This window comes from Hippocampus guttulatus, chromosome 9, assembly GCF_054856545.1.
Source record: "Hippocampus guttulatus isolate MCC_2025c chromosome 9, RoL_Hgut_1.0, whole genome shotgun sequence".
Taxonomy (NCBI): Eukaryota; Metazoa; Chordata; class Actinopteri; order Syngnathiformes; family Syngnathidae; genus Hippocampus; species Hippocampus guttulatus.
Genome location: NC_141269.1, coordinates 10,248,383 through 10,268,676, shown reverse-complemented (window position 1 = coordinate 10,268,676; position 20,294 = coordinate 10,248,383). Strand labels below are relative to the sequence as shown.

The 20,294-nt window shown below is 41.3% G+C and overlaps 1 protein-coding gene across 2 annotated transcripts; it reads left to right on the top strand.

The window, feature by feature from the left end:
* The first annotated feature begins 833 nt into the window (after positions 1–833).
* pds5a (PDS5 cohesin associated factor A) lies at positions 834–19,911 on the top strand. Of its 2 annotated transcripts, XM_086120448.1 has the most exons (33): positions 834–927; positions 1,820–1,972; positions 6,574–6,777; positions 6,879–6,965; positions 7,061–7,158; positions 7,701–7,827; positions 7,965–8,045; positions 8,168–8,308; positions 8,486–8,601; positions 9,086–9,180; positions 9,281–9,426; positions 9,544–9,695; positions 9,871–9,984; positions 10,901–10,982; positions 11,059–11,107; positions 11,201–11,340; positions 11,757–11,872; positions 12,264–12,369; positions 12,541–12,701; positions 12,782–12,905; positions 12,996–13,154; positions 13,271–13,339; positions 14,349–14,485; positions 14,681–14,804; positions 15,178–15,382; positions 15,459–15,573; positions 15,654–15,786; positions 15,881–16,000; positions 16,156–16,218; positions 16,593–16,738; positions 17,503–17,587; positions 17,673–17,923; positions 18,549–19,911. In XM_086120448.1, the coding sequence occupies exons 2-33, from the start codon at positions 1,859–1,861 to the stop codon at positions 18,550–18,552; spliced, it is 3,864 nt and encodes a 1,287-aa protein (XP_085976574.1). In that variant the 5' UTR covers positions 834–927; positions 1,820–1,858; the 3' UTR covers positions 18,553–19,911. The 2 variants fall into 2 exon arrangements, with proteins under 2 accessions (XP_085976574.1, XP_085976575.1); XM_086120449.1 differs by lacking the exon at positions 18,549–19,911 and having other exon boundaries at positions 17,673–17,927.
* Positions 19,912–20,294: the final 383 nt, after the last annotated feature.

Here is a 20,294-nt window from a genome sequence, read left to right as displayed (position 1 = left end):
GGTACAAAATAAAAGCTTCTTCTGACCGTATGGGGCAAATTTCAAAATAAAAGATTGCAAAAACCTGAAATACTATCATCCTGCAGGAAATATGATTAACGTAAACCATCTAGCTCGAAAGGCAGCCAGTTAAGCAATTACTGGAAAATTGCGTCGACAATGCCATAAAATTAAATAACAATCCATATGCCCTACAAGGGCGGCCCGGTAGTCGAGTGGTGAGCACGTTGACCTCACAGTGCAGAGATACCGGGTTCAATTCCAGCTCCGGCCTTCCTGTGTGGAGTTTGCATGCTCTCCCCGTGCTTGCGTGGGTTTTCTCCGATTTCCTCTTACATTCCAAAAATATTCAAGGCGGGCTGATTGAGCATTCCAAAGTGTGAACGTGGATGGTTGTTCGTCTGTGTGTGCCCTGCGATTGGCTGGCAACCGGTTCAGGGTGCCCCCCGCCCACTGCCCGAAGACGGCTGGGATAGGCTCCAGCACCCCCGCCCCCGTGTGAGGATAAAGCGGATCGGAAAAATGGGTGAATGTTTACTACAAATAGTTTATTTTTGTTCATCGATCTATGCCAATAATGTGTCGTGACAGGCAGAAAAACCAAAATCTCTTTGACTCGATGTCAGAACTTGCTTGATAAATGACCTGTGTATCACTTTTTTGGATTGTTTTTTTGATGGTGTTCCGTGAGATTTTACTTTCAAATGTAAAACACTGAATGTGTCTTGGCTCAACGGCGGGAAAAAATAAGCTGTCGTCTTGTGGTCCGCCAGGTATTTGGAACTGTAGTATTCACTTGAGCCAAACGGGGGCGCTCTTCACTCAGTCGTCTCACAGATAGCACAAACTGAACGGACAGAGAGCTTTGTGCGGAAAACTAGATCCAACCTGTGTCAGACTAATGAATTAAATCGGCCCACTCGAAAGGTAAATACCGGAAAACAGTTGTTGTGCAAATCGGCTGTGATTATACTCGCGCTGTTTGGAAACATCCGCGTGTAGCATTTTTTCATGTGCTTTGAATCGTCCGTGGACGCAAGTTACTGGTGTTAGAGGAGAGCTCAGGGCAACGGTAGCAGCCCTTCGCATGTTAACGAGAGGCAGATGAGTTGAAGTCCAAAAAGAGAGCGTCAAGTAAATTTGCTAAATTTTTAAACTTACTAAAGTTGTTGCATTTGTTGGAAAGTTCTGGTTCTATTTGCCGGTGTGGATGTTTCATGCTTCGGTGAAAGCATACTTGACTTCCTCAGTGGTTGTCTGAGGAGGGAGATGTGATGGTTACCTTAATAGTTTGCGGCCTAACACTAGCAACTAGCCCGGCTAGTCGCTAACACACTGTATGTAGCAGCTACTAGCTGCTAGCAGCGAACCGCGCTTCCCGCTAAATGCCAATGCTGTTTTGCTCCAAAGCTCGATCGCTGGCCCATTTGATAACCTGTGTGACAGTAGTACACACAGGCGAGTCGTGTGTGCTATTACATTTGTTTCTTCGGACGACTTAGTACGTTTGGATGCGACTCCTGTTGTTTATGCGCCGCTCTTAATCGCAAAACGGTGCTTTTAGTTGCATTAAAGAAACCTGGGACTGAGCTACAGCTGGACATTAGCTTGTAAGCTAATGTCCATATGCATATATCTGCTTGAGTATTGGCTTTGTAACTTAAAACTGTTCGTCATCCTCCAACCTTAAAATAGTACCAAGCCATACGAGGCGCGTGTGTTGGGAATGGAACGTTTAGAGAGTGAAATAGTGCTCAAAATGAGTTTTTTGTAAGTGTTGTAGCATAGCCCTGCTGAACTTTTGTTTTCCGGCCCATAGAGGCCAGTAGAAGACCGCTTGGTTTCGACGTCCACCACCATGGAGTTCCCGCAACAGCAGAAATCGGCGGGCGACGGCAAGATCTGCTATCCTCCCGGAGTCAAAGAGATAACGGATAAAATCAGCAACGATGAGGTGGTCAAACGGTTGAAGGTACGCAAATGTCTTCACTTGCTCGGACTGTACTTCGCCTTGGATGGCCTCTGGCACCATGCCAAAACTCACATCTAATTTTACAAACTGGTACAAGATTTGAAAACCTGTTTTTCCGATCAAGTCCTCCGTAAAAGATAGCCCATCTTTTACGGAGGACAGGTTCTCGAACCCTGGACTTGTACAATTATGTTGTTATAATTACTAATTAATTATTAAATGCCACAAAACGTTTCTCTCCTCTCGCCAAACATCATCTGATGAGATGAGCTTCAGCTCACCCACAACACTGATGAGGATAAGCAGTGTAGAGGAGGATAGATGGATCCATTTAAACTGTGCAGCTCTGACAAACATGGAAATATGAGAGTATTGTGTGATCATAAAGACAAACATCCATCCGTCGGTCCTCTTCCACACCGGTTGACCTATGGATTTTGAATAACTGGAACCTATGTGGTGCAACAGGTGTGTGTAACATTGGTCATCAGTCAGTAGTAGGGCACAGATCACAAATGAGATAATTCAAGGTGCTCAAGCCACAGAATAGGCCATAACCAGTATTTTGGTGGCCAATTTTTGACACGTGAGTGCTTAATAATACTGATCAAGTCATACCTTTTTATAGGTTTTAGCATTACCTCAGATAGTTTGTCGGACTTGTGCCACTTGGTTCTTTGTGCAGTCAACAATAAAGTTATGCGTGTGTGTATAAAAGTTGGAAGGGGCTAATAAAGCTTTTTCATTATTGTGCATTTTAGTGTTTACCCTGCAATCATTCTGTGATATGAAAGAGTATGTTGCTTTGCATTCATAACCCTACACAGAATGCATCAGCATCTTTGTGACTTTTCTCAGTCATGTCGGTTTGACTTGGTCTTTCCTCATGTGGAGCAACACTATGCTACTGTTGGAAGCTGTATATGAATTAACATGTACTTGTACACACCGAAACGGAATATAAACATAATAAAGATAGATAGCTAGATAAAAATAGAACATGTTTTTGCTCTCATTCTCACGAGCTAAACGTGAAGATCTGAGACTTTTTCTCTGAACAAAAAAAAAAATCAATTTTTGTCCAAATTTGTTTTTTAATCTGTCAGTGAGCGCCTCTCCTTTGCTGATATAGACAATCCATCCACGTCACAGATATGGCATATCAAGATGCTTATTAGAAAGCTTTATTTTATTACCATCATTTGCCTTATACATAGAGTTGATAATGTTTTTTGTGACCTGTCAATTGTTGGTCCACTCCTCTTCTGTAGCAGTGATGCTTCTGTATCCAGATCATCATAAACATGATAATGGGTGACATGACCAGTGGGTATGCTGGTCATGCAAGAACCGGTTTGTTTTCAGATTTCAGAAATGCTGTAAAGACTTCTTGCAGCATGGGGATCATGCGTTATGATGCTGCAACATGAGATGATGATTGGGGATGAATGGCACAAGTGGTCAAGCCTATGCGAAGGAGACGTGTTACACGGTGTTCGGAAAATGGTGGTCATGCCCCTGGATATCCATTTCGGTAAAAGAACACATTTTAGAATGGGCTTTTTTTGGGGGCAGCCTAAGGCACATCTGTGTATTATTCGTGCTGTCTAATCAGCTTCTTTAGTCGCCACACCTGTGAGGTGGATGGATTATCTCGGCAAAGGAATCATGACAATATTAGACAGACAATATTTGCGAACCCGGGCATTGAGTGTATCAGGATCCCAGACAGCCTCTATACTAGGGGTGTTTGGATCAGGCTTTGATGCTGCCAATTCTGATGACGATTATCCATGAGTGAGACTGCGATAGCGATTCAGACACTGATCACGTGGATTAGCTGCACATTTTCTGGTTTTACAGCTTCTCACTCACAATTATTTTTAATAATTGATTAATCAGTCTGTCTTTTGACTAATTAATGAATCAGATTTTTAAAAAACCTGACATTCACATTTCCATCCCTTTACTCTTTAAAAACAGGACATTATTTCTCATTGACATTGCAGAAAATGCAACATATATTATGATTCAGTTATTGGTTTGATCTGTAAGGTGCAGTGTTTAGAGAAGGAGGACGGGACGCAGCACTGAACCCAGGCTGGTCTCCAGTTGTCTGCCGGCTGTAAAGTATGAGCCTTGGGTGACTGGCGTTTGTGGTCTGCAATGAAAGGCACTGAGTGACACACACAGATAGAGAAATAAGTAAACGCAGTTGGGGATGTTTTGGTTGTTGTCGCTGGAAATCTAAAGTGACGCTAGTGCGGTGTAACAATGACACTGAGTGCTGTGTGGAAATATTTTAATGTGGAAAGCAGAAACAGCGCCACAGAAACTTGCAATGTCTGCAAATTGAGCACTTCATTTGGCAGCGAAACTGATGTGTCCAAGGGGGCGGGGATGCTTGACTTGGTTTAAACCACTGCTCTGCTAGACAAATAAAAGGTGTTATGTTGCGGTAGTTTTGTTTTAAAATTATGTATATATATTTGGATGCACTGCCCCCCTCCCCCTTAATCCATTGCCGAGGTATTGGAACAGAACTCTGTATCAGCATATTGACTCGGACTAGGGTGCAAAAACGTGATCAGGACATCCCCACTAGTAAGTAAAATTAATATAATCAGCTGTCTGTAAATCTTACAGTATTATTGTCTCATTCTATCATGAATGTGAATACAATATGCTTGCATCCTTGCTAGAAAACATGTTTTTACTCCCATTTGTGGTTTTGCTTTATGCATCAAACTTAATTCAATATGTCACGTAAAAAAATGACTTCTTCCTAAAAAGAGATGATAAAACAGTGTCTCAGTTCAATCCAGCAGTCTAGAGTTCATAAAAGTGGGTCTGGTTGGAAAAACATGTTGGTGTCGATCCGACAAGGGTTTTCCTTTACCTTGAATGAACGTGAAGTCATCCTGAAGCCCAAATAAAAAAAAAAATCAATGTCTATCGAGTCACTCTACTTGCATTTGTTACGTCACATCCCCATGCTACAAATCTGCCTCCTTCAAACACACTTTTGAAAAAATATTTCTTTAGCCACGTTGAGGGTCTCTGGCACAGCTGTGATTTTAGTCTGGCTTTTAGTTCAGTTTGGTTGGCAAAATTGGCTTTGGTTAGCAAAATTGGCTTTGGTTGCAAGTAGTATTTTAACACCAACACTGCACGGAAATACTGTTGTTTCTACTTGAAGGGCAAAATGTGTTCACTTTCCTACCTTTTACTGCCTTACTTATTGAAAGACTGATCAATTTCCATTTCGTGACTGAATATAATCGATGCACATGTAACAGAATCAACGTGCATTGTGGGGGTTGACACATGCACCATTTTCAGTGATTGGGGCAGCTGGAATATTTCAGAGTTTAATTGTTTTTGCGTGTCAGTATAAAAAAGGGATGGTTTTGACATTGCTTCCATCTTTTACGTGAACGTTTTCAACAAGGCTTAGAGTTTCAAAGGTGTTTGTAATAGGTCGTTTTGCGAGGTAACTGTGCCCTCAGTTGTGTCAATGGTCAAGTGCGAGAATAATTATCAGTTGAAACATAGTTTATCTGATCAGCTGCTTTTAGTTTGGGCATCTAAATGGATTTGTTATTTACTTTACCGAACATTGTCAAACACTGTAAACAAATACGAAACCATAATTTTTTTCCTCTTTATTATTTTAACCTTGCAGTCATGTGTAATACTGTATATCTGAGAGAGAGCTGTATAATACATTCATCCAGTGTACACCCTAATTCCTCCGTGTGGGCAGCAGGCAATTTGTGACTGCTTGTACACAAAGGCGTACAAGTGGTGCTGTGGACTCTGTTTACCCATCCCCCCATTCCTACAAATGTCTGTCTGCTTCATTTGCTCGCCCATACGACAGTACTCCCCTAAATCACTCCAATGCATTGAAGCAGGCTGGTGAATTGCCTCTTGTCTGCATGTAACTGCATGATTTATGCACTAACCAATTCATGTTCATGTTGAATTCTTTTCACTTTTTTTGCACTGTTGTAGCGATGGCAATGTTTTAAGTGGCTGATAAGATTTCTTGTGTTGAGCTCATTTTTGTTCCCCCGCCCTTTTCATTGAATGTTTGCAGAACATTTGGTGCAAATAGCACACGAGATGCCTTCCTCTAAAACAGTGAAGTAATACCACACAATCGTGTCATGTTTCTTGAGTGTGAGGTCAATGCTTAATTTGGTCACAGAAAAATCCCACACACCTTATTATGTTTGTCCTGCACAAGCTCAGAGGAGGACAGTTTATTTTAGGCTGTATTCAATGGAAAGGAGCGCACCAAAAACAAAGGAGAGCTTCATTGGATTTTCATCTTCATTCTTGGATTTTTCTTCTTTCTATTTGAGCCTTTTTTTAAGTGTTATTTAATTTATTCACATGAAGTCATCATTCCTAATATCGGCCCGAGAATTGTGTATCTCTATTTACAAAACATACTTTTTTTTTTAACTGTTTTTTGTTTGTTTTTTTAAATGCATTTGTACAGAATGGCCCCCAAACCCAATCATGGCGGTTTGGAGTTTAAGCACTCAAATAAATTCCGTCTCACATTTTGTCACTATTTCAATGCTGCACAGATGGTGGTCAAAACCTACATGGACATGGATCAAGATTCCGAAGAGGAGAAGCAGCAGTATCTTGGTCTCGCACTCCACCTTGCCTCAGAGTTCTTCCTCAGGAACCCCAATAAAGATGTGCGGCTGCTCGTCGCCTGCTGTCTGGCTGACATCTTCAGGATCTATGCCCCCGAGGCCCCCTACACCTCACATGACAAACTCAAGGCAAGGAGCCCGCTTTTGACAGTGGTTATAATCTTGCACACTACAATGAGAATCTGTGGAGACATTTTGGCTGAACAAGTGATTTGTGCTTCTGTCTGCAGGACATCTTCCTCTTTATCACTAGACAGTTAAAGGGACTGGAAGACACCAAGAGCCCTCAGTTTAACAGATATTTTTATCTTCTGGAGGTGATACTCAGATTTGTTATTTAAAATACGCACAGACTAAATAATGCACAAATGTTTCAATAGAGTGTTTATGGATTTCTTCTCTCTTCTTGTAGAATTTGGCATGGGTTAAATCATATAACATATGCTTTGAACTTGAAGACTGTAATGAGATCTTCACCCAGCTTTTCAAAACCCTCTTCTCTGTGATCAAGTAAGACCTCTATTGATTCATAATATTCAACACGTGTTTTGAGTTGTCATTTTTGCTTTTGTTTATTTTTGCTACAATGAGAACAGAACAGAATACAGTGTGAATGCTTGCTTGAAGTTAGTCAGGGCCCAAACATGCAACCAAGGATATAGATTTATATAATGATGACCGATGGATGTCCTGATAGAATGAAATACTTAATCCTGTGAGCCAATGACCTGTTTAATGTTCCTTTTAAAATAACAAAGAATCAGATAAGATAAATTTAATAATAATAATTTCTGTAATGCTTTTAACTTGGGAGATTTTTTTGTGTAGCCATTTTGAATAAGAAAAACTACAATATGCAATTAGTCACTTTCACAAGAAAATCAGCTATTGGTGGAAATCTGCTATTTGCAGTCAAGCTCAACCCCTATTCCCTACCAATACGTGGGTTAACTGTGCTGACTGAACACTGTGTTAAAACTTATGAATAATTTCAAAGACAATTTATTTGTGGTCCACCCACCCGTGTGTGTCTTCCTCTTTCCTTCTGGCAGCAACAGCCACAATCAGAAAGTGCAGATGCACATGATGGACCTGATGTGTTCTATCATCCTGGAGGGAGATGGAGTCACACAGGAACTGTTGGATAGCATCCTTATTAACCTCATCCCTGCACACAAGGTGAGAAGTTACACCTGAAATGCTTTTTCAATATTTCAATGTCTTCATTCATTCATTCAAGTCATTTGGGATTTATTTAAGAAGCAAAAGGTAATGTTGTATAATTTTCACCACTATGTTAACTTTTTTTTGTACAGAATCTGAACAAACAAGCGTATGATCTTGCAAAGACTATCCTGAAGAGAACCGTCCAGACCATAGAAACGTGCATTGCAAATGTATGTGGCTGCATGTATACTCTACTTAATCTTCGGTATTTTGGCTATCAACCTCGTAGCGTTTATTTTTTTCTTTTGGTCTTGTTAAATAAATGTCATTTAATGTTTTGTTTTTTCTTCAGTTCTTTAATCAGGTTCTCGTGATGGGTAAATCCTCTGTCAGTGACCTGTCGGAGCATGTTTTTGACCTCATCCAAGAGCTCTTTGCAATTGATCCTTTGCTGCTTACCTCTGTTATGCCACAACTGGAATTCAAACTCAAGGTTACTGGCCCAGACCCACGCACACACACTCGCTATTAACTTTACACTTCACAAGTTCACTCTGATTAATTTATCTTTTTTTTCCTATTGTCTAGTAATATAATTTATTTATGCATATACAGTATAGATAAAGTATGAAAAAATGTAACCCACCATACATGTTTTTGTCGTTTGCAGAGCAATGACGGAGAAGAGCGTTTGGCTGTTGTACGCTTGCTAGCTAAATTGTTTGGGGCCAAAGACTCCGAGCTTGCCTCACATAACAGACCTCTATGGCAGTGCTTCTTAGGCCGGTGAGTTGTGTGGAACCTATGCAGCCGCTGAACTGCTTCTAGTTGAAAATGTAAATTAAAATACTGTAATTTAATGCATTTGAGTCATAGTTTGAGGTACATTGTAATATACAGGTTTATGCAATCTGGTGCCACAGAGAGCTGAGGAATCTCCCCCCAATTGTCCATTAATGGGCATTTTAAGTGCTTGTATAAGTACCTACATAGGGGCTCTGCAAAATGCTGGGTAGCCTCAGGAGCAATCAGTGAAGGATATTCATTATTGGATATTCTTTGTGACTATATTCATGCAGGCATGACGATCAGTGCAGTATGAATGTTTTCCTATAGTGAATTTTGCTGTGACGGTGATGTGTTGTTGATGTTGCGTTTACTGCTCTGGAAAAAGCTACCATGTTGGAAAAGATGCCAATTCAAACATTTATCTATCTACATTCTCCTTCATTCACTATAAACTAGTTCATGAGTAACTTGTGTTGTCCAGGTTCAATGACATCCATGTCCCGGTGAGGTTAGAGTGTGTGAAGTTTGCCAGCCACTGTCTCATGAACCACCCAGACCTGGCCAGAGACCTCACAGGTGTGCACATGCCTTGATGTTTTCTTTACATACCGAGTGGATTACTTTGGTTTTCTCTGGCTAATTCAGTCTATTTCTCTCTCCAAACACCTGATTTAAGAGTTCTTGAAAGTGCGTTCCCATGACCCCGAGGAGGCCATTCGTCATGATGTCATAGTCACCATCATCAATGCTGGGAAGAAGGATCTTAATTTGGTCAATGACCAGCTATTGGGCTTCGTAAGAGAGAGGACGCTGGACAAGAGGGTGAGATAAATGCAGCAGTGTAACATAATGTCACGGTCACATTATTCTTCAATATATGCATGAACGTGAAACGGAGTATATTGAGCATGTTTCTCACGTTTGTTTTACTCCTGCCAGTGGCGAGTGCGCAAGGAGGCGATGATGGGCCTGGCTCAGCTTTATAAAAAATACTGTTTACACCACGAGGCGGGGAAGGAGTCTGCTCTGATGATCAGCTGGATCAAAGACAAGCTGTTGCACATCTATTACCAGAACAGCATCGATGATAAGTAAGAGAGCATATTTTCATCAAATCAAATAAAAATGTATCTCTATGACTTTATAGTCAGGAAGATGAAACTTTTTTTTTAAATGCACCTTAGAATCTTGATTTGTGTGAAGATAATGAAATGTAACAAGGACTCTCCAGTTTGTCCTCTGAAGGTCTCAATTTCTGTTCTGCAGGTTACTAGTTGAAAAGATCTTTGCCCAGTTCATGGTCCCCCACAGCCTTGAAACAGAAGAGAAGATGAAATGTCTCTATTACCTGTATGCCTGCCTGGACACCAACGCTGTCAAGTCAGTAATCCTGCACCTATTAGTTTTACATATCTGTTTTCTGGACAAAGTACAGTGGAACCTCGAAGATCGAACACGAGACGTTCTGAGACAACAGTCAACCTATGATTCTTGATATGACATCATAATTCCTAATATCAGCCTGAGAAGTCATGCACACACCCAACAACTATGCAGCTGTGTGGACCCTTCACTTTAGCCTGCACAAGCCTACAAGTGATGATGTAAATGTATCGTTTAGCATTGAGCAAATCAATTGTGCTCTAAAGTTTTACGCTTATATGGGCGATTCCACCAAATTAGTGCCATTTGCGTCGCCAGGCAATAAGATGAAAATACATTTTTGGAAAGCGACCTCCACATTGATATGTATTAGGTTTAAAGTTGGCACTCTATTACAATAAATGCCATGGCTATCGTTCCTCCATTTGGTCATTTTTTATGCTAAAAAAACCCCCACTAATACAAAAAAAGGTTTGAGATGCACCAATACACATTGTGAGTTGTTGAATATGTTTATCATCAAATTTAGTGCTTATAAAAATGAAAGGAAAACCGAGTGTATTTTGAGAGTGTGACAAAGAACAATTGGCACTGATGAGGTGGAATAGTCCATATTTTATAAATGTATATAAAAAACATACAATTTGACATATATACATGTCTGTATATGTATTTTTATATTAATTTTAAATTTGATGCAACCTCTTTTTTTCTGAACGCATTGCCTAAGTATTGGCAGATACTTTAAACAAAAGAATCTGATTCAGACTTGGGTGATAAAGTGTGATTCGGACATCCCCCGTTCGGGCCAAATTTCACGATACATAATACAATTTTGATTACTCAGCAGAACAAAAGCTATAGTTGTCCACCATTGTGGCTAACTTGTTCCTTGTCTTTTATTCTTTTGTAGGGCTTTGAATGAGATGTGGAAGTGTCAGAATATGCTGAGGGGCTTGGTTAAAGAGCTGCTTGACCTTCACAAACTGCCTGTGGTGCGTTGAATCAAAGGATCTTCATCTTGCTTCGAGCACGGATGTAGATGTAACCCAATTTTCCTCTCTCCTTTAGTCTGAAACCAATAACAGTGCCATGTTTGGGAAGCTGATGAATATTGCAAGTCAGTAACCCATCTACTCAAAAACTGCTGTTTTCATTATAGTCAATAACTGCCAAATAAATCAAGGCTTTTTTTCTTCTTTGCATTTTTCAGAGAACCTGCCAGATGCGGGGAAAGCTCAAGATTTTATGAAAAAGTTCAATCAGGTTCTTGGTGACGATGAGAAGCTCAGAGCTCAACTTGAGATCCTCATCAGTCCGACTTGCTCTTGCAAACAGGCGGAGATTTGTGTGGTGAGAGAATGTGGAACGCTGCATCTTTCATAGTATATCGCTTGCTGTTTTGCAATGTATATGCCAAAGGCATGGCCTACTGCCCGAATATTGCTGGGATAGGCTACAGCACCCCCGCGACCCTAGTGAGGATGAAATGGTTCGGAAGATGAATGAATGAATGGTGATTTAATCAGCGTTAGTGTAAAACGTTGACATTGTAAAAACTTAAAAATGCTGTGACACCTAACCAATCCATGAGCTATTTTTTTCCTATTCTCTCCATATTTTCAAATCTCGCTGGTATGAATACAAAACTGCCATATAAACAGTCACACCATCATAAATATGGATGTATTGTATGTATATACTTGGCCTTAATCTAGAATCTGACAAATTTACCACATTAAAGCACAATCATTTGTTGTTTTCTACAGAGGGAGATCACTCGGAAGTTAACGTTTCCCAAACAACCGACCAATCCTTTCTTGGAGATGGTTAAGTTCCTGCTCGAACGCATTGCCCCAGTCCACATCGACTCAGAGGCCATCAGGTGTGAAAAAGTATGATAAGGAAAAAAAACAAAATTCATCGCCTGTGAAATTCTCTGTGGTGCACAAATGGAAGTGCACTGTAAGTAGGAGCACGGTTGAACCTATGAAACTTGAGATTCAATAGCTTCATGCTCATGTTTGCCTTTGTGTTAACACCGACACACCATCAACTGGCTTTTCTCATTCAGTGAGACACCGTGTGGTGGGGAAGTGTAACTGCTTTATCAGCAAGGTTTGAAGGTTAACCCTTTCTGCATGATGGAAAAACACCATTGGGACAGACCACTGTGGCTGAATAGATCATATATTAATACCACTTTGTAATTGTTGTAAAAGCCTACGTTTTTTTTTTTTTAACTTTTGATAACCAAGGCCTTTTTTTGTATTTAGTGCTTTGGTAAAACTGCTCAACAAGTCAATTGAAGGCACAGCAGATGATGATGAAGAGGGTGTTACCCCTGATACAGCCATCCGCTCAGGCTTGGAGCTACTCAAGGTACATGATACTAGAAAGTCATCCCATTTCATTTTTCGATCATTTTTTTCCCCAATTGATTCATTGCAAATTGATCATCTGTCATGATTAGGATTCCCTAAAACAATCCTAATTCTTTCCAAGGCGAAGTTGACTTCGGTGTTAATTAACCAGTCTTATTACTCCTTTTAGGTTCTGTCGTTCACCCACCCCACAGCATTCCACTCATCAGAGACCTATGAGTCTCTTCTCCAGTGTCTGAAAATGGAAGATGACAAGGTGGCTGAGGCAGCGATCCAGATATTCAGGAATACTGGACAGAAAATTGAGACGGAACTACCACAGATAAGATCGTATGTATTACGTGACACAGCGAACCTACCCCAATGCTGATTTGTCTCCTTACTCATAAATTATCTTATGCATCCATCAGGACCTTAATTCCCATTCTACATCAGAAAGCTAAGAGGGGGACACCTCATCAGGCCAAGCAGGCCGTCCACTGTATACATGCCATCTTCAACAACAAGGAAGTGCAGTTGGCTCAAATTTTTGAGGTAAAGGACCAAAAACAAATCCTCCATTTTTGAGATGCTTTCTCGAATAAAAGAAAATCTTGATGCGTTACATGTCCTCCATACCTCCAGCCTCTCTCGCGGAGTCTAAACGCAGACGTTCCTGAGCAGCTCATCACACCGCTTGTGTCACTAGGCCACATCTCCATGTTGGCACCAGATCAGTTTGCCTCACCAATGAAGTCAATAGTGGCTAACTTCATCGTCAAAGACCTCCTCATGAATGACAGGGTGTGTGCAACGTGTTTCCATTTTATAACGGTTGATTATGGATAACTGCTTTAAAGAAGTGGTAGTATTATGTTAGAAATAAAGCTTAGGTTTATATTGTTTTTTTGTGTTTTTAGTCGGTGGGAAACAAGAATGGTAAGCTGTGGACCACTGATGAAGAAGTTTCACCTGAAGTTCTAGCTAAGGTGAGAGACACACACACACACACACCTACACTTTAAAGCACAGGTGTCAAAAGTCTGGTGCTCGGGGGCCGGTGTCCTGTATGTTTTCCATGTCTCCTTGCTGCAACACACGTGATTCAAATGATCAGGATCATTAACAGGCTCCTATAAAGCTTGCTGATGAGCTGATCATTTGGATTAAACACCTCCGGATGGATATGACGTTGAGCAGTACCGGAGCTCCCTGTTCTAGACTTGTTAGAGCGCAAGTGTCCGGCCCTCAGCATCGCGCTCCAGGGCGCGTCTGGAAATACTCTCAAAGCGAGCACATTCCCTCTAACCATTCAGAAACCCTGTCTGTTGCTCAAATTTGGCATTTTGGAATATAGAGTACCCCAAAAATGGAGTGCCGGTGCCCGCACGAGGCACACTGACTAGAGTGAGGACACGGTGTGCCAATGCTAGTGCTGGCTGCATTCGGAAATGAATGCCCCTCCAAACACACGTGCACAGTAGTGCACGGGCATCAAAGTGACTTGCCCAGCGCGCCCTTTCTCATAATCAGACAAGTACAATATGAACAGAATATGGCAATAATGAGCCCACTAAAAAAATCTAGTGGTTGGTCAATGGTCGTGACTGCATTGCGAGAGTGTATTAGTTCACGACACTTGCATTGTATGAACATTGAAGGAATTTGAATGTAACTATCAAGGATGCTATCATACTGCTTTGGGTCTCCGGCAAATAAGCATTTCCAGTGCACTGCAAGAGCAGCAACTTGGCACGTTAAACTGCATTACAATGTGCCCAAAAACAGTTGTTTTTTAATCAACCAATATGAAATCGTTACATCGTACGTATAACTTTTCTGTCATATTGCCCAGCTGTAGCTGATTTCATTGGATAAATTAGACCTTTTAGGTGTAAGTGGGATATATTGCTTGTGCAATGAAAGAGGCACATGAAAGCAATACATGCTCCCCGTGCCTCACTATTCATCTAATCATTTGTGTTCATCTGATCTTAGGTCCAGGCCATCAAGCTGCTAGTGCGTTGGTTACTAGGAATGAAGAACAATCAGTCCAAATCAGCAAACTCCACGTTACGCTTGCTGTCAGCAATGCTGGTTAGCGAGGGAGACCTAACAGAGCAAAAAAAGATCAGGTAACGTTCAAGTCAACGACCTGCTGACAAATACTTCTGATTCGGACATACCTGTATATGTTCCCCTACATTTTTTTCCCCCTCCTCAATCTATCTGCCCGGCCTGCTACCAAATGACCTAGTGGTTGGGGACCACTGCTCTTGTAGTAATTAATTTTGGGTTGTTTTTTTCTTGCCATTTCTTTTTCACTGCAGCAAATCAGACATGTCTCGTCTAAGGCTGGCCGCAGGTGGCGCCATTATGAAGCTAGCCCAGGAGCCCTGTTACCATGAAATCATCACGCCTGAACAGTTCCAGCTGTGTGGCCTTGTTATCAATGTCAGTCTATTCTTTATTTGGCATTTCACAAACGTACAGTATTAGTGGGCTGCATTTCTTGGTGGGAACACCATTTCGTAGATATTTGCGACAGGCGTTTATATTTGCCGCAAGGTAGAACTGAACTCACAATTGGAGGTGTTTCTCATATTCTGACTCCCATGTACCGGTAGTTACATCAAGTTCATAGCCCTGTGAGATGCAATGTAATTCTTCACCACCAGTCTACCTCATCAACAAACACGGTTCGTTTAATACCTCTGACAGTGTCAATCAAAACTGAGCCATATTTGGAACAGTGTTGTTTTTGATACAGCTCTTGCATTTAATGCTCTTGCATTGTACCTAATGAAGAGTTTCCTTCTGCATGCAGGATGAGTGCTACCAGGTGCGTCAGATCTTTGCTCAGAAGTTGCACTTGGCTCTAGCTAAACTCTCCCTGCCACTGGAGTACCTGGCTGTCTTCGCCCTGTGTGCCAAAGACCCGGTGAAGGAGCGCCGCGCCCACGCCCGACAGTGCCTACTCAAGAACATCTCAGTGCGCAGAGAATACATAAAGCAGAACTCGCTCACTCAGGGTAAACTTGGTCACATGTCGACATAACATGGTCTTAAAGATCACTATGATCACTCAGCTGATCTTTCTTTTCACAGAAAAAATGGTCTCCTTCCTTCCAGAGTATGTTGTTCCTTTCATGATCCACCTGTTGGCTCATGACCCAGACTTCACGAAACCGCAGGAATATGACCAGCTCAAAGACATTAAAGAGTGTGTAGCGGGTGATACATTTTTGTGCGGTTTGCTTTTAAGTGACTGCTACTGAGCCACGTTTTTTACTTTGCGCTCAGGTGTCTGTGGTTCATGCTGGAGGTGCTGATGACCAAGAATGAGAATAATAGTCACGCCTTCCTGAGGAAAATGGTGGAGAACATCAAACGGACCAAAGATGCACAATGTCCTGAAGACACCAAAGCCAACGAGGTACACACAGCAACAAATGCGAAGGAACCAACTAATATTGGCACAGAGATGTTATTTTGTAGTCTTTCCTCATGGTGTGGTGTTACATTTTCAGAAGCTGTATATCGTGTGTGACGTTGCTCTCTTCGTCATCGCTAACAAGAGCACCGCGTGTCACCTGGACTGTCCAAGCGACCCTGTTATATGCCCCACATTCTTCCTAGCGCTAGACAAGGCAATGAAAACACACGTCACTTCGCCTTTGAATGACACTGTTGATTTTCTTGTGACAACACACTTCACATACATTTGATTGTGCAGTAATTCACAGCAGACATAGTATATTGTCTTTTACTCTCGTTTTCTTTTCTCTCTCTTCTTTTTCATCAGGATTTCAAAAATGACAAAGACTATTTGTCAGGAGAAATGCGACAAATGCTGCTTACAGGAAAGGTGAATGTTGCAAAACATTGGTAAAGTTGTTTCAGAGCGTTTGAAAGTGATGTCTGCGGCTACAATGTTGCACCTGAAACACTCCAGACATGCAGTATGAAAGCACAATATCTGAGAGTGTAATCACAATTGACATTTAAGCTGTGGAGTCCTCCCATTTCCTGCCGTCTCTGGTGGCAGTGGTCACATGAGGGTTGTTGGTGGATAACCATTCTGCATAACAACCAGTCATTCACTTTCTGAGACCTTGAAATGTGTGCACAACCGCTAAAAAGATGTGACTGTTTGTGAAGTCTAAGGTTTTGTTTTAACAAGCTAAACCGCTGTAGAAGCGTTTAGTATAGCCAACCTTGTCCGTTGTCTTTGTTCTGCAGCCTAAACAAGCTCCGGTGTTGGTGACTGTCAACAAAACTCTAACTGTACCGGGCAGGAAGATCTTTAAGACCCAGGTAGTCTCCGATACAAGTAATACCAGCACCAACTCCTCGCCGCTTAACTCCTCCACTGTCAACAAGAACAGGTACACTCTCCTAACTATTGTATAGTGCCCCCCTTCCCCCTTACAGTTGTATTTTTAAAAAGTGTGTTTTAATTGGTTCAAATGTGTTCAGAACTGATGCAAAGAGTTCACCGATCACCAGCAACTTTGTCTTTGTTAAATACGATTCGCATTCCGTTTGGCGACTCTTCTATCACTCTGCAGTTTCTTCCCCCAACGAGTAGCGACACCTCATGGCACTTCTTTTTAATAAGTATATAACTCGAGGGATCTTACAATCCACAACACCAAATGCTAAGATTGATCAGCTGACAGCTGTACTGCAGGGATGTGGACATCGTATTTTAATTTCTACTGTATGTAATATTTTTATTTTTCATGTTAATATGCAGTCACAAAGTTTGGTCACCCCTGCTGTACTGCATGATGTGTGGTGGGAAAGGCATCGCTATTCTTCTGCTTCACCGTACTCCTTTTGGGCTCTTATTACCACATACTCATTATTGTCTGGAAATGTATTGTCTGCAGTGCACCATACCCAAATAAACAACCAAACCACAACAAAGTAGGTAATATGAATGTTGTCGATGAGATCATTTTCTTGAAAAGCAAGGGAGGGTAGAATTTAGATTTAAATATACACATTATTGATGTAAGCCGGGGGTGAAAAAAAAAAAGCTTTCCTTCCTTGACTGACCAGCAGCCGCAACTGGTCTGCAATAAATACAAACACACTGGCAGTTGAAAGCCATGTGCCATTTATCTTTGTGCTTCTAAACTTGCAGTAAAAGCATCACAGCCACAGAGCCTGCAGAGAGTCAAACACAAGAAAACAATGAGAACCCAGTCATCAAGGAAGACATAAAGAAGGTATGCACTGTGAGAGGTATTGATTGGCAACAAGTACAGCTCGTACTATACAGTATATTCACTCTGCCTTCTCCTGCTGTTGTAGATCGAGGTGAGTAAGAACATGGCTGCCGATGCTGGAACGGATGCGCAACCAGCGAAACGGCGTGGCCGGCCACCCAAAGCGGCTGTCGCCACTTCTCCTGCAGCGGCAAGCAAAGAGACGGCATCGGCAGGTGGCGGGGCCGCAAGAGGCAAGAAGAGGGGAGCGGAGCCCAACTCCAATCCAGCAGAGTCCATCAAGGTGTCAAAGCAACAGAATGACGATGGGACAAATAGACAGATGGATCTGCAGAGGTAAGGGTCCAACAAAGACGAGCTAACATTGTGTGTTTCTATCCAAGTGTCGACTCAAGTAACAGTTCAATACAATGGCATTTTGTCAATGGTGAATGAAAACGTGTCCAGGAACAACAAACTCATTTCACCGTTGACAGGGGGAGAGAGAGAGAGAGTGTCAATGCGTCTAGTATTACATACGTTAAAGTGCCATTTATAATTTTGAGTGCAAATGTACAGTGTCAAAAAACATTAATATAAGATAAAGCACGCCCCTACACCCTGCAATAAATGCTTCACCTCAATAGATGGCCTGGTATTCTCTGCTCTTGAGTAAATGCACATCTCAGGCCACTGTATGAGGAAATATTAATTGTGACGATTATTGATACAAATGAAGTTGACTGTCCTTAGCTATCGGCACTAACAAACCATGGAGCAAAATTTTTGTGGACACTTGTCAATGGAGAATCCATTTTAAAAGCAGGAAAGATTTCAACCTGTTACTGGCACAGAATAAAGAGCATTTTAAAAGAAAGTCACAGTTGTCATGGACTGGACATAGAAGATTCTAATTGGACGGCAACACTTGTCAGATTTTAACAAAAGGGCTGACTTTTCCGTTATGCTTGTTTTGTTCAAGGTAAAGGAGTGGAGCCACAACTGTTGGGGGACCCGATTTTTTTCAAAGCCTCCCATGCCATCATACATGTTCCTCTTGCTAACTTCCTGGACGTTTATGGACCTTTTTGTTTTTTTTAATCCGTCGCACAGATCTACATTTTATCCACACGTGGACTATCATGACATCCTAGAAGGTTCTAAACACGCTGTAGTTATCATTTGAAGCTCATTGTATGTAGGTCTTAAACTTGCCCATGTTTTCCCCCTTTTGATTTTTCTTTGTTTTGTCACGCTACGCTGCGCTTCTTTTGTGGAGACATTTTTAAGGAAAAAAAAAATCATGGACATTTTACAGAAATTTTAATCCGGTAAGACTATTGCTTATTAAATTCCCTGGTAAAAATCCTCCCATGTGACTCTTGGCTTCTTCCTCAATATTCTGTATACAGTGGTACCACGACTTACGAGTGACCCAACATTCGATTTTTTGGGGGGAGATTTGGTGACCAGTTTGGCAGACATAAACAATTCAAGAAAGAAGCTTCAAGCTTTTTAAAGTCACTTCTAGTTAAATTTACTCTCAGGCTAAACATAACCCCCCAACTCCCCACAAAAAAACATTTGTCAATTTAATAACCACATCCCTATGAAGGTCTGCTAGCTTAATGGTAACGCACAATGCCATAGAACAGCTAATAAACAGCATCAGTGGCGGTCTTGCAACGCTTTAAGAAACAGATATTGTAGCACAAATGGTGCAACAACAAAGACAATGTCACTACTCAGATGGATATTTATTAATATTATTATTGCAGTGTACTGATTCAGTTGTGAAACGTTTGCCCTCCATTAAACTCCCCTTGGTGGCCAAAGCATGCACTCCATAAAGGAGTCAAATTTGGGTCTGGAATGGAATATTTGCATTTCCATTCATTTCAACAGAGAGACGATTTGAGAAGTGTTTTGAGTTACTAGAGTGGTCAATCGTAAGTCAGGGCACCATTGTACTGAACATTATGCTCTCCCCTAGCCCATCAAACGTGTACTTTGTAAATACTAATGAACAGCTTTAAATATCAGTACAAGACACTGCATGGAACGTTGGATTTTTCTGAACTAATGTTTAGGTGACTCTTTAATGGCTTGGACTTCTTTGTTACAAGGCTCATCTTTTTCTGATGGACCAAATGAAATGGCGATTATGTAGTGTAACCTGCTCCACCAAGCCTGGTCAGGAACCTTTGCATAGTTTCATTTGAGTTGAATTCTTTTGTTTGTCCAAGTATGTGACTTTACTTCACCCTGGAGTGCATAAATGGTAAATACTACCATGAAATTATTTTTCTGTCTTTTTCCTGTTTTATAATTAAATGTAGTTTATACCTTTTTTGTCAATTATTTGTCCAGGCACTTCTGCGCCACTGCATGCGGAACATTTTAGCATAGCGTGCATACTCTCACCATGATGCTTACGTACTTATTACACCCCAAAGTTTGACGGCAAATCTTGCACCTATAAAGTTTTGTACTGTATTTGAAATGTCCACACACTGAACATTTCCACAGTAATGCTATTTAGCCACCTTTTTCTTTCACCCACAGCGAAGTCAGATGTTGCCTCAAACATTCCTCATCCTGCAATGAAATACTTGTTTGACGGCAGCAGGTGCTTTCAGCAAGTTTGCAACGCTGAACCTACCATTAGTGCATTTCATTACAACTGTACCAAATTTGTTAAGATGGTCGCTCCCCTCTCCCTCTCTGT

Bases quoted from the DNA above. Each gene is read 5' to 3' on its own strand.
- pds5a (XM_086120448.1), top strand. From the start codon at position 1,859: ATGGAGTTCCCGCAACAGCAGAAATCGGCGGGCGACGGCAAGATCTGC. The intron at 7,828-7,964 runs GTGAGAAGTTAC...TTTTTTGTACAG, and splicing joins ACCTCATCCCTGCACACAAG to AATCTGAACAAACAAGCGTA. The intron at 17,588-17,672 runs GTATGCACTGTG...CTGCTGTTGTAG, and splicing joins TCAAGGAAGACATAAAGAAG to ATCGAGGTGAGTAAGAACAT.